Source organism: Vigna angularis, chromosome 6 (genome assembly GCF_016808095.1).
Source record: "Vigna angularis cultivar LongXiaoDou No.4 chromosome 6, ASM1680809v1, whole genome shotgun sequence".
NCBI lineage: Eukaryota > Viridiplantae > Streptophyta > Magnoliopsida > Fabales > Fabaceae > Vigna > Vigna angularis.
In genome coordinates, this window is record NC_068975.1 from 26,694,872 (window position 1) to 26,709,379 (window position 14,508).

The following is a 14,508-nucleotide window of genomic DNA, read 5'->3' on the forward strand; positions in this document are numbered from 1 at the left end:
CGACGCTTATTTGGACTTCTCAACCACGTAGCAGAGAAGGATTTTTATAAGTAATCTATCACAAATTTATATTATTATTATATGGCTGCTAGAGAATTCTATATATATAAATATTAGGAAATGACATATGAACACTTTAATTTTAACAGGAATGGGTCCATTAGGCTATTATTTACAAAGATAAGGTGAAAGCATGTTCTGATTGCTTGTTGAATGAGTTCTTATTTTTGGTTGTATGAGAATGATCAAGTAGAGAATAGTAAGGTATGAGATTTGAGAAACAAAAGGTCCTAATCTAGGAATTTTCCCTTAGCTTAAGGGGTTAATAGACTAACTTTATGTATAGTAGGATGAAACTATTGAGAATAGTTCGGCAAAACAATAGAAACAGTTACAAGTGCATACCTGACAAAAAATTTAACATTAATGTATAAATTCAGATGGTCAAATTTAGAATTAATGATTGAATCCATTGAGATTGCTTCATATATTTGTGTTTATGTGTTAATATTCATAATTTAGTTGTATGTATTTTTTTTTGATAAATTAAGTTACCCTTTTATCTGTGTATATATTTGTTTGTTATATATATTTGTTTGCTATGAACATCTTAACAGTGTAAGTAGTTGATGGTGTTTTGTAGGTCAGGTACAAGGTGGTGATCCAACAAACAACATAAAGTAGGAGGATGACTATGTATATATTTTTATAAAATTTTAGGATTGCACTTTTAGTTTTGATGTGATATAACTCTTAGTAACATAGTATCTTATATATATATATATATATATATATATATATATATATATATATATATATATATATATATTATGTTATAGTTATATTTAAATAACTATAATTGTATTTTATAATATTATATATTCTCTTTAGCTGTGAATTTATACATAGATAACAAACAGAAAAAAGTGCAAAAGCAAAATCAAAATCAAATTCCCCTTCTAATTGCCGGTCTTGTATTTTAACATGAATAATAATTGGTGAGATATGATCAAATCAACGTTACTGACATATTCAATGACGATGTCAATACGTTCATAACAGTTGCTGTAATTATAAAAGTAGCTAAATTGACTGACATCGATAAACTAAATGTCAAATTAAAAGTAGTTGAATTTACTGCAACAAAGAAATAAAAAAGTTGACTTTAACTAACAGAATTCTATTCCCTCCAAACAGTAGACCACTTGCACTCTCTGTATCTCTCTCTCTCTCTATGTATATATATATATATATATATATATATACATATATATCTCAAAGTTCAAATGTAGTTTATAGCAACAAACTCATCAACACCAAAGGCATTGCAGCGAACTCATCAAATGGCGCAGATTGTGAAAATTCCTCGTGTGAAACTCGGAACTCAAGGCCTCGAGGTATTAAATATTCTTAGTTTTTCTCTTTTTTATGATTCAATTTCATTGCTTTGGCAAGCATGGTATTCTGATTTTTTGAACAGGTTTCGAAGTTGGGATACGGTTGTATGGGTCTCACTGGAATTTACAATGATCCACTTCCGGACGAGGAAGGCATATCTGTTATTAAACATGCATTCGATCAAGGAATCACTTTCTTTGATACTTCTGATATTTATGGGGTCGACCATGCTAACGAAATTTTGGTCGGAAAGGTATCAAAATGAATTCTTCCACAGTGACGAGTTTTAATGTTATATATGTTCAGTACCTGTTTGACATAAAACCCATCATTTTCTACTGCAAAAATGCGTTTTCTTTTTATAAAGGGTCAGTGGAATCGCTTTGTCATGATGGTTGATTACTTTGTTTTATTCTGCTTGACCAGGCTCTGAAGCAGCTACCAAGAGAAAAGATCCAAATAGCTACCAAATTTGGCATAACAAAGATTGATTCTTCTGGAATGTTTGTTAAGGGCACACCAGAGTACGTGCGGTCATGCTGTGAAGGCAGCTTGAAACGTCTTGGTGTTGAGTACATTGATCTCTATTATCAGCACAGAGTGGACTTATCAGTACCAATAGAAGATACAGTTAAGGATTTGTTCCTCTGAATCTATCAATAGTTTTTAGTACATATTATATCAATGGTTTTGTAATGGTAATAGTATTATAGGTAGGTGAATGATAACGGTTGATTTTGCGTGTTTTTGTGTATATATTTTGTGAATAAATCAATTCCTTCATAGCTTTTACCGTGTTTTATTCTCAAGTTTAGTGTGTTTTCTAGTTTTCTTGTGTTTTATTTAGTATTTGTTTGTTTTTACCTCTAATCTCTTTGTTTGAGTGTTGGAAATAAATGAATAGGAAGCAATTCTAGTGGAGGAAAACAAGCAATAAATCAAAGGAACATGTTTTTGGACAATGAAAGATCAATTAGCCAATCCAAAGAATCAATGAACCACAGAAGCAAGAAAAAGTGTCAAAAGAAGAATAATGAACAAAAGTGCTGTGGCTGGGGTGCAGCTGGCGTGCAGCTGAGCGCCACCTGATCCGACTTGCTGTAGCTGAGCGGTACAGTCCTGTGCAGCTGAGCGCCACCTGATCCGACTTGCTGCCGCTGAGCGGTACAAGTTTTGTGCAGCTGAGCGCCAGCTCTCTGGAATGTTGTCGCTGGCGTGCAGCTGAGCGCCAGCTCTCTGGAATGCTGTCGCTGGGCTGCCGCTGGGGTGCAGCTGAGCGGTGGCAATGCTGATGTGGCAAATTTGGTCTATTTATGGCTAAAACTCGAAGGGCTTTGGATCTTCCAAGAGCTAGACGCATTTTCCTTCACCTAGAGCACTTGGAGGTGAGTTAGGAGCTGTGGGAACAGCCCTTCTTCCTTCTTGGGTCTTCAAGCTTCATCAATGGTGATTTTGCCCCTTTTGGGTTGAGAAAGAAGATGGGTCACGAATTGGAGATGGAGATGCGAAGGGGAAGCGCAATTGGAGCATGGAGCAGCTGCAAAGAACCTTGGGAAAGGCTATGCACACTTCTATGGTTTCAATTTCTTCCTTATCTCTTCAATTTTGTAGAACCCTAAGTTCTCCACCATGGAGGGCTTTTCCTATTTGTTGAGATTAGTTGTAAAACATGAAATTCTTATGTATTTTGTAATGTTAATGATAGATGTTGTTCCAATTCATGTTAGTATTCAATTTCTATGCTTAATGCTTGCTTTGGATTGATCACCCATGCATAAATTTTGGTTCTTGATGTATTGAGAAATATGAATTGAACCTAGAATCGAAATTGAACACATATTGGATGGAATTGAGATGTTTGTGAGTGCATGAGAATGAAATGGATGAATTCTAGTCTTGACAAATTGTAAATACTCTATGTTAAATTCCTTGCACACCAACTGTTTGATAAAAATACCAAAAAGAGTTTCTTGTGTTATTTTGTGCATTTTGATGTCTAAGTGATTTATGAATGGAAGAATTATCATGTGTTTCACAAGTCCCTTGGGAGAAAACGATATTTATCACTTGCTACGCTGCGACCGGTGCACTTGCCGTTGGTTTTGCAGTTAACAAGTTTTTGGCGCCGTTGCCGGGGACTTGTGTTCCAACACAAGACAATTTCGACACTTTTGGATCTTTTAGACTTTGTTATTTGTTTTGTCTTTGAATTTTTCTTTGTCTGCATTTGGCTTTAGTTTTTAAGACTTTCCATTGATTTAGTTTGAACTTAATGCCTGCCTCGGGGTACGCCTTTGAGCTTGATGCAGTTATTGAAAGTTCTTAGGGATGAGATTTCATTAGCAGAACTAACTAAATCAAACCAGATGTGCAAATCACCAGGGATGAGGTTGTGTGTTTGGATTCACTGTTTTGGAACTTAAGGCAAGTTTGATGGATTTCTTACACTAAGGGATTGGGTAAGGATTTGTCATACTTAGATAGGCACAACACGAGGGATCTGAGTGTTCTAACTTTAGAAAACAGGGAAAGTGAAATTCTTTGCCAATTGTATGTCTGTGTTGTCTTTGTTTCTTATATGCAGTTTGCCTACAGATGTTTTTACTTTCCACTGGTTTGGTTTGTGCTTAATGCTTGTTTCGGGGTACGCCTTAGAGCGTGATCTAGTTGTTGGAAGGTCCTAGGGATGGGATTTCAGCAGCCGAACTAGCTAAATCAACCCAGATATTACTAGTCACCCGAGTGACAGACGACGTGATTGTGTATTTGGACCCCACTGTTCTGGTTCTTAATGCAAGTTTTGATACATTCTTAGGCCAAGGGATTGGGTAAGGTGTGTCAGACTTAGATAAGTGCAACAAGAGGGATCTGAGTGTTTTTACCTTAAAGAACAGGGAAAGTAGTATTCATCACCTTAGGAGAGTACTAAGTGATCTTGCAACAAGAGGGATCTTAGTGAGGTTATTTAGGGAATCCATTTCAATCATTCTGCATATTGGAATTGTTATTTGGTTGGTGTGCTCATGTTTTGCAATTTTTGTTTCTTCTTTTCTTTATTTCTTTGTTTGTTTGTTTTTTCTATTTTACCTTTTTATATGTTATTTTTATTTTCATCTTTATGTTTTCAATCTTAAATCTTGGTTTTTATAAAAATTGGACTAACGTGTTTGTTCGAGTTTCTTGGTATTCTTGTAAGTAATAGGTAGGAATGTTGATCAAGAAGAATATACAAGGAGTTGAGGAATTTGAGCAACAAGTTTGTCCGCCCAAAAAGAGTTTGCTTTTTCTTTCCCTTTCTATTTTCTTTTCATGCATGATAAAAATAAGTGTGACTTGGCTGGTTTGACAAATATGATGCATTTGTCATGTGACTTTGAGTGAGTTTTGCATGAATTTGAGGAGAACTATTTGTGTTTGCTCATAAATTGGTTTTGGAATGCATTGGGAATGTGTTGTGATTTAGTGAAAACTTATGCTTGTGATTTTTCTCATGTGGGTATATCGAGAATGTGTTATTGCTTTTATTGTGGTTAATGATTGTGGCATGGTATATGACAACCATCGGAAACCAAAGAACTAAACCGGGTGAGATTTTGTGCCGAGTTATTTTTATCTGAGTGCTACCTCTTTTGGCTTACAATTAACTTTGCTTGAGTTTCATTGCTAGTTGTTACTCATTTGCATGCTTACATTGAAACAAGTTCGTCTTTCTTTCCCTCCTTGCATCTATACCCAAATTAACCAATTGTGTTTTAAAGAATAGAACCCTTGTGCAATCCTTTGAGCATTAAAAGAAACTTACCTTCACTTTTGAAACCTTAAACCTTATTGAATATGATTGATCATCTCACCTTGATGGGAGAGTAAAGTTTCCATGGTCATTAGAAGGATTCAAGTGTGGGGGGAATTTATTATTAAACAAGGGAGCAAGAGTAACAATTGTGAATTGGTGTTGGTTGATGTAATCCATTCTTGTATATATGTCATCTATAAAAGAAAAAGAAAAAGAAAGAGAAAAATAGAAAAAGAAAAAGAAAAGCATTTGAATAAGGTGACTGCAAGTTGGTGTTTGGTTGTTTTAGTTTCCAGATAAAAGAGAGTATATAATGATAGAACTACAAAAATGTTGTGATTGCTCTCTTTGCGCGTTCATTATGCCTAGAAACACGAATTTCCTTTCTTGCCTTGTCCCAACATCTACTAAAGCCCTTGTTGTGTTTGTATGCTTTGATAATTCTTGGCTCTTGAAATGAAAAGCAAAGTCAAATTGTGTGCTATTAGAGGTAGATGAGAGAATGACACACCCTTATACGCTAGTGTGCTTGAGTGAAAACACTTTCTCTAGTGAGGATTGGTTCCTTTGGTTGATCAATGATCTTTGCCATGGTTGTTAATCTCTCATAAAGCATGTTCATTTATTCTTGTAATATTTGTATCGTGAGCACCAAAGCTAAGGATTTACAATGTTACACATATTCTCTTTGGATTGATGATGAAAGAAGAGCATTCATGAATGTTATCCGATTTAATTGTGTGAACTTGTTTTCTAGTTATTTGACCATTGTTGAGTAGATGTTTTTCTTGGCCAAGTTACCTTTTGCTTGAGGACAAGCAAGGTTTTAAGTGTGGGGGTGTGATAACGGTTGATTTTGCGTGTTTTTATGTATATATTTTGTGAATAAATCAATTCCTTCATAGCTTTTACCGTGTTTTATCCTCAAGTTTAGTGTGTTTTCTAGTTTTCTTATGTTTTATTTAGTATTTGTTTGTTTTTACCTCTAATCTCTTTGTTTGAGTGTTGGAAATAAATGAATAGGAAGCAATTCTAGTGGAGGAAAACAAGCAATAAATCAAAGGAACATGTTTTTGGACAATGAAAGATCAATTAGCCAATCCAAAGAATCAATGAACCACAGAAGCAAGAAAAAGTGTCAAAAGAAGAATAATGAACAAAAGTGCTGTGGCTGGGGTGCAGCTGGCGTGCAGCTGAGCGCCACCTGATCCGACTTGCTGTAGCTGAGCGGTACAGTCCTGTGCAGCTGAGCGCCACCTGATCCGACTTGCTGCCGCTGAGCGGTACAAGTTTTGTGCAGCTGAGCGCCAGCTCTCTGGAATGTTGTCGCTGGCGTGCAGCTGAGCGCCAGCTCTCTGGAATGCTGTCGCTGGGCTGCCGCTGGGGTGCAGCTGAGCGGTGGCAATGCTGATGTGGCAAATTTGGTCTATTTATGGCTAAAACTCGAAGGGCTTTGGATCTTCCAAGAGCTAGACGCATTTTCCTTCACCTAGAGCACTTGGAGGTGAGTTAGGAGCTGTGGGAACAGCCCTTCTTCCTTCTTGGGTCTTCAAGCTTCATCAATGGTGATTTTGCCCCTTTTGGGTTGAGAAAGAAGATGGGTCACGAATTGGAGATGGAGATGCGAAGGGGAAGCGCAATTGGAGCATGGAGCAGCTGCAAAGAACCTTGGGAAAGGCTATGCACACTTCTATGGTTTCAATTTCTTCCTTATCTCTTCAATTTTGTAGAACCCTAAGTTCTCCACCATGGAGGGCTTTTCCTATTTGTTGAGATTAGTTGTAAAACATGAAATTCTTATGTATTTTGTAATGTTAATGATAGATGTTGTTCCAATTCATGTTAGTATTCAATTTCTATGCTTAATGCTTGCTTTGGATTGATCACCCATGCATAAATTTTGGTTCTTGATGTATTGAGAAATATGAATTGAACCTAGAATCGAAATTGAACACATATTGGATGGAATTGAGATGTTTGTGAGTGCATGAGAATGAAATGGATGAATTCTAGTCTTGACAAATTGTAAATACTCTATGTTAAATTCCTTGCACACCAACTGTTTGATAAAAATACCAAAAAGAGTTTCTTGTGTTATTTTGTGCATTTTGATGTCTAAGTGATTTATGAATGGAAGAATTATCATGTGTTTCACAAGTCCCTTGGGAGAAAACGATATTTATCACTTGCTACGCTGCGACCGGTGCACTTGCCGTTGGTTTTACAGTTAACAGTGAACTCAAGAAACTGGTGGAAGAGGGGAAAGTGAGGTATATTGGATTATCTGAAGCAAGTCCAGATACTATAAGGAGAGCACATGCTGTTCATCCCATCACTGTTGTTCAAATGGAGTGGTCCCTTTGGACTCGTGACATTGAGGAGGAGATAGTTCCTCTCTGCAGGCAAGTTCAACTTCTTCTCCAGCAGTAACATACACATCAGCTAGCTGCATGAAAAGTGATAAAAAAATGTATTTGATACAGGGAGCTTGGCATTGGAATTGTACCATACAGCCCTCTTGGTCGAGGTTTCTTTGGTGGCAAAGGAGTTCTGGAAACCGTGTCAACTGTTAGCTCCCTGGTATAATAATTATCAATGTTCTTCATCTTTGATCATGTGTTCATCAAAACGTAAATACTTGAACAAAAGCATTGATTTTCCACATCAAAAAGACTTCACTTAAAAAGAAAATTTTAAGATGAATCTGGGTGTGTGATAAATATTTGTTTCACTTATCAGATGAGACATCCACGCTTCCAAACTGAGAACCTGGACAAGAACAAAAGACTGTATGAGAAATTAGAAAGACTTGCTGCGAAACACCACTGCACTCCTTCACAGTTGGCATTGGCATGGATGCTCCACCAAGGCAATGATGTTGCGCCTATTCCTGGTGAGTGACTAAATATATTTTTCTGTTTTAAATATATAAACTGATAAAGTATTATAATTAACACACTTACTACTTCTATTAACTAGAAACCTTAGCATGGATTATGATTCTTGCACCCTCAATCTAGAAACCTACTATGCTTACTTTTGTTAATTCACCCGTGCTAACACAACAAATTAAACACATGTACTTTCCTCCTGGGGAACGTCTGCAATAAACTCATGCATTTAGTGTGTTTTTCTTTTGAGTAAAATTATCAGGTGCAATTATTGGGTATGTTTACACATTGGAAAAGTTTTTATATGGTATTTCTTATTACATATGAATTGTCATCAATCGAACATTTTCAAAACTCAAGTTATTATCCATGCGTGTATGCTTCTTAAATGTGGTTATCCATAAGTGTACACTTAATTATTTTTCTGAATTTGTTTGGAGAGTACAGGCACTACTAAGATTAAGAACCTGGATCAAAACATTGGTGGGGTATCATTGAAATTAGCAGAAAGTGAGTTGAGAGAAATTTCTGAGGCAGTTCCCATTGATGACGTAGCAGGGAATCGACACTACTATGGATTAGCTAGTTTTGCGTGGACTGTTGCTAATACACCTCCAAAAGATCCCAGGGTCTAAACTTCAATCACTCAAAATCCTTTTTCAATGGAACAATATGCACTACTATTCGTGAGATGAGCACGAGTTAGCTGATGTCTGTCATCGTATGTAAAATCCTTAGTATCAGTATTCGAATATGCGTGTTGAATTTAATAAATCCAATTCGATTATGGCCTCTCCATGATTGAAATATTTGGTTGGTTCAAGTTTGTAGTTTGCTGTACAAGTTTGTGATGTAACAATAAAAAAACAATGAATAATGCAATGTACACTCTGAGGTAGGTGAGTCTTTGCTCATTAATGTTTTAGGTATCCAAATGTGCACTCAAGTTTTTCTTTATTTCTTGTAGACGTTGATTATTGGATTGGGTGGTACGTTTTGCAGTTTTTGAATACTGAAAAACTATACATAACTATTGGCTCCATAGCCCTAAAATATATGAAACAAAACAATAACTGATTCACCTGTTACATAGCCTACAACATGAGCTAATTAATAAAAAGAAACCAACTCCTTTTGCATATACTTGGAGTTGGGATTTTTTAAGAGGAACGAGGTACCTATCCAGTAATTAACGTCTACAAGAAATAAAGAAAAACTTGAGTGCACATTGGATACCTAAGACATCAATGAGCAAAGACTCACCTATATTGGATTATAAATCTTAAGCCTACCAAAAACTCTATTCCTCAATCTATATACAATATCAATAAAAATAAAGGAGATAAAAAATTGAAACTGAATCTCTTTCTTAACATACATAACTCACAAACAACACCAAAAATTCCCAGGACAAAACATAAAAGAGATCTTTACATATCTAAATATTACAAATAATATATTTAAACAATTGTATCATATAGTCATTTTCCACCCAGAGATAGATCTAACATTCTGTATCTATCATATAATAGATATGTAAAAAATTGAAATCCAACGAATTTTTGTAAATTATCTTCTCTACTAGAGTTTTCATAATAACTTGTTTTTTTATCATTCCAAGGCATAACTATCTCTTTTTCAATAAGTTTGCCTAAAAATCTTAACAACAAAACAACACATAGTATAAGTAATGACATTAAGGGCTTAGAATGAACGATAATGATATTATAACATATAAGATCCTTACTTTTATCTCATTTTTGAACTAATGTAGACTGATTGAACACATGTTTTTTAACATAGATGTTGAGAATCAACTGTCCAAGTTTCATATTGAATAAAAATGAAAAAGTGGAACAATATCCATTAATCCATTATTTTAATGTTTTGGGTAAAGAGTGTTATCAATTCCTTATAGGATTGAACTTAGATTTCATTAATGTTGTATCTCTTCATGAATTCTTTGTGTTTATATTGGTAACCCTAAATCAAAGTTTATTCACCGTTTCCTTCTTGTTTTTTTCTATTGAAAAATTATACACTATAACTTTCAATTTTTATACACATTTATAACATCTAATTAAAAATAATATTTTAAATTTTATATATAATTCATTATAAATTATATTATATACGTTAAAATAAAAAGACTTTTTATTGGTGTTTGATAAGCATTTAGTGAAAAATGAGATGTTTGCTTATCATCACCCTTATTCACACAAATTATTCCTTTACATTTGTTATTTCAGATTTTGTATATAACTTTTGAATTAATCTCTTAAGTGAGATGCTTCAAATCGACACAGAGGTTACTAATCATGTTTTCTTGTATCTATATTTTCTGTATTAAGATTTTAATAGAGAATAAATAATACAAGATTATTGAGTACATATAAAGGGTGTCAAATTAATGTGTCTAACTTTAAATTTGTATTTCTCAAAAAGAGTTTAATGATTTAGATGTATACTTCTTTTTAAATAATGTAATTAATCTTTTTCTATATAATTTTGAACTATACGTAACTGGTACGTAATATATTATTCCTTTATGTATTTCTTTTAATTATTCATCCGTGATTAGCAGTTAGAGTTGTTTTTATGTAGTGTCATGTTCGCGTCCAGTAGGTTTATGAGTTAAAAGCAACTAATTTGAAATTAGTGGATTAAGAAAACTAATGAATTTATAATTACGTGTTGTTAATGGAAAATAAATGTATTATGTCGGAATCGAATATCATTTATTTTTTTAAATCTTCATTAATCATATTCATTTTAGTTAAAATTCATGAAAGATAGATGAAGATTGATTTATATTATTGAAAATTCGATTCAAGTATCATAATATATTTAATTTGAATTTTTATATGTATTTTAAATGTTAATAACCTAAAAAATATGTTTTATTTATTATTTTTGTAATACTAATATTAAAATACAATATAATATTTTAATATTATATTACACTATTATAAAATTTCATTAATATTAGTTTAATGTTGAATCATTTAATTTTGAAAATATGTTCACACTTATCCACTAATATTTTTGTAATAACTAAAAGAAATATTGTCATATATTGAAAGATCTTTTTCCTTAAACTTAATTAATAGATGAAAATATCTTTAAATGCATTCTTAAACTTAAACTATAATGAAATAAAATATAAGTTAATAAATGAATAATTAATAAAAAGTAATAATACACATAATATTTTGTATTTCACCCTTTCGTGTGTCAATTCATTTCGAAAGACGAAATATTAATAATAAGACTAAGTCACATTTATATTAATGAGTTTTTCTTATGATAGTCAACTTTTTTGTTTTTACAAAATAATTTTTTTTTTCATCCAAACATTTTCTTTAACGAATAAATGAAAGTACAATATATAATCATAAATTAAAAAAAAAGAAAAAAAAAAAGAAAGAAAAAGAAAGAGGTCAAAGCAAGTTTCATTAGTTGAAATTCAGGATCTTATTGATGAATAAAAATGAGAAATTTTCACCTTAATTTTGCGTGACACGTTTAGGATGACTTTAGAGTTGCAGGGTCAGAAATTATCATCTTGTCAATTCCATTCTCAAATCTACTGTCCTCTTTGTCAACACGATAACTTACCAGGCATGCAATAGAAAATGAAAGAAGTGCATTTACTGTCCAGGAATTAATACTAACCAAACATAAAATTATATATATTTTTCTGTATTTTTGGTTGATGTGATTATGCAGCCAACATCATTCTCACAAACTCCTCATAATCAACGAGACCGTCACCATCTAAATCAGCCTCTTTCACCATCTGTGCCACTTCTTCGTCTGTCACCTTCTCTCCAATGGTCCTCATTACAGACCTCAACTGCACCCACACATTAACCCATTTTATTCAACAAGTTCAATTAACACTCACAATTCTCTCACCAATCAACAAATCTAACCTCACTCGCCGATATATAACCGTCTTGATCTTTGTCAAACACTCTGAATGCTTCCTTCAGTTCCTCTTCTGCTTCACTTTCCTTTTCCAATACAATACAATCAACAAGCGTCGTGGTCAAGACTTCGTGGTCTATTACAGTATATGAAAAAATAAAATAGAATAAAAATTAATGAACATGTGATTCGATTTCATATGCACCTTCATTTTTCTGGCCATGAGATTCAAGAATTCCCCGAATTCTATGGTTCCGTTGCCGTCTGTATCCACTTCACTCATCATGATTTGCAACTCCTCCAGCGTTGGATTTTCATCTAGTGAGCGAATCGCAGTGCCTAATTCTTCGATGTTTATTCTGCCTTTTCTCCAATTTTATGAACATTTATATCATATTAACAGAACAGAAATGCAATCCAGTGTATGATTAAGAAAATCAATGACAAATTCAACAATCAAAAGAAAACGGAAGTGAGATCTCAAGAACGCGAAAACAGAGCTGAAGAAACACATATACATACCATCTCCATCTTTGTCAAAGAGACAAAAGGCTTCCAAAAACTCTCCAATCTGTTCTTCCCTCAAGGCCTCCTTCATGCTCACTCTCTGTAATGATACACAAATACGGTATTTTCTAACTAACTTTCACCACAATACAAACTCATTTTATGCAGAGACGAAGGAGCACTCGTGCCATATATATATATATATGGTACCTTCATACCTTATTTTTTAGTTGTGTGAGTAAAACACAAAGAAAAAAGGAAATAATATATACATATAACACATAATAGAAATATAAAAATAGTGTGAAAACGAAATAGAATATAATTGTGTGTATATATAAATTTAATAACTAAACTGAATAAACGTGGTCGTTTTGACGAACTAGGGTCCAGGTATTTTGTCTTGACTATTCAATTTGGCGAATTAGTGAAATTAGGTGCTCAGTTTTCGTACGAAACAAGGTCAGGAATGTACTTAGGTTTGAAAAATTAATTATTTTAATTATACCTGCCACGCGTAAGCGCTGAACTATAGAACGTACGGCACATGCAATTATAATGTTGTGTTTTGTAAAATATAATTACAGCAAGAGATTATATTAAATTTTAAATGAAATATACTATTTTTGTAATTTTTTTAAAGCATGTTAGACAAGAGTATTTTTTCCGTAAAAACTGACCGTATAAAGGAAATTATTGCAACCACCAATTAATACTAAATATGGCTAAATTGTATAGTTAAATTAATTTGATTTATATACATAGATTAAGATATATATTTTTGTTAAAATCTGAAAAATAATTTTCAGACTTTAAAACAAATGAGGTAATATAGTGAAAAAAAAAGTATAATGAAATTAAAGTGGCAAAATATGAGTTGTCGCATTTGGAAATTAACAAAGAAGTTGACCGAAAAGTTAGGAAAGAGGAAAATATAAGTCCTACAAAAAATCTATCCCTATTCCAAGGACAACAATATAACAACTAAATGGATGGATATCCGTAGAAAAAACGTTGAGTATATTTTCAGTCTCAAGACTTCAAATTGAAATATGTTATTGTTTCAAATTTTAATATATTTTGGATATTAAATTTTAAATATCAATAGAAATAATTATTTTAAACTTAACGACATCAATTTTTTTTATGATATTTTATACTAACTTTAACTTTAAATATATCAAATAATATAAATAATCAAATACTAATATAAAATATCACGTTAAAATAAGTTTACATGATTAGATTAAAAATACTATATTTACTTATTTTTTAAATTTGAGAAACAATTAAAACAAAAACAAAATCTAATTTTACAGTTAAGTTTAAAAATTAAAAACATGTTTAGCTCTAAAAAATCATGTCTTTAAACTTAGGTGAATTTAATTATTTTAAAAAAAAATTATTAAGTTTATTTGAAATTTCAAATGCATTTTTTAACTAATATTGAGAAAAAAACAAAGAAAGAAAACAATTCAAATATTATCATGCGTTTAAAAAATCAAATAAATTTTACAAAATTTAATTAAAATGATTTAATCTACATATTTTTAAAGTTGATAGCTAAATTAAATAAAAATTTCAAAAAAAGACTAATTCTAATTTTAACTTAAAGTTAAAAAATGAAAAATATATTTAACCCTTATATCAATTATGTTTATAATTTATTTCATTAATTAAAAGGTATATTGCTACAAAAGATTAAGAATGAGAATTAGTTTATAACATGTCAATACTAGATTTTAAAATTGTAGGGTTTGCTTAAATTGCATCGTAATGTTTTTATTTCGTATTATAGTATATATTATAATATTTTTGTTTATTGTTATTTTTTGTAAAGGTTTAAATGTAAATACATATGTTTTCAATAAATATCTACAGCTATACTAAAATACAAATTATTGATTGTTCTAATGTTTCCTATTTTTTCGTAAATAATTCTAAATGCTTAATATTGTTTATGGCTAGATATAGGTTTTGATTAATATA

General features: G+C 32.2%; 2 protein-coding genes across 2 annotated transcripts; one reads left to right on the top strand and one right to left on the bottom strand.

Moving 5' to 3' along the window:
• The first annotated feature begins 1,254 nt into the window (after positions 1-1,254).
• LOC108345083 (probable aldo-keto reductase 1) lies at positions 1,255-8,905 on the top strand. Its single transcript, XM_052879340.1, has 7 exons — positions 1,255-1,397; positions 1,481-1,651; positions 1,825-2,039; positions 7,426-7,597; positions 7,679-7,771; positions 7,931-8,084; positions 8,530-8,905. The coding sequence occupies exons 1-7, from the start codon at positions 1,344-1,346 to the stop codon at positions 8,715-8,717; spliced, it is 1,047 nt and encodes a 348-aa protein (XP_052735300.1). The 5' UTR covers positions 1,255-1,343; the 3' UTR covers positions 8,718-8,905.
• Positions 8,906-11,629: 2,724 nt separating this feature from the next.
• LOC108344687 (calmodulin-like protein 11) lies at positions 11,630-12,696 on the bottom strand. The gene is made up of 4 exons (XM_017583138.2): positions 12,535-12,696; positions 12,218-12,375; positions 12,018-12,098; positions 11,630-11,938 (listed from the first exon to the last, which is right to left on the bottom strand). The coding sequence occupies exons 1-4, from the start codon at positions 12,608-12,610 to the stop codon at positions 11,804-11,806; spliced, it is 450 nt and encodes a 149-aa protein (XP_017438627.1). The 5' UTR covers positions 12,611-12,696; the 3' UTR covers positions 11,630-11,803.
• Positions 12,697-14,508: the final 1,812 nt, after the last annotated feature.

Coding starts and splice junctions, on each gene's coding strand:
- LOC108344687 (XM_017583138.2), bottom strand. CDS start 12,610: ATGAAGGAGGCCTTGAGGGAAGAACAGATTGGAGAGTTTTTGGAAGCC. Junction 12,376..12,534: donor CTTTGACAAAGATGGAGATG/GTATGTATATGT, acceptor ATTGGAGAAAAG/GCAGAATAAACATCGAAGAA. Junction 11,939..12,017: donor GTTATATATCGGCGAGTGAG/GTTAGATTTGTT, acceptor GTGTGGGTGCAG/TTGAGGTCTGTAATGAGGAC.
- LOC108345083 (XM_052879340.1), top strand. CDS start 1,344: ATGGCGCAGATTGTGAAAATTCCTCGTGTGAAACTCGGAACTCAAGGC. Junction 2,040..7,425: donor GAAGATACAGTTAAGGATTT/GTTCCTCTGAAT, acceptor TACAGTTAACAG/TGAACTCAAGAAACTGGTGG. Junction 7,772..7,930: donor TGTCAACTGTTAGCTCCCTG/GTATAATAATTA, acceptor TTCACTTATCAG/ATGAGACATCCACGCTTCCA.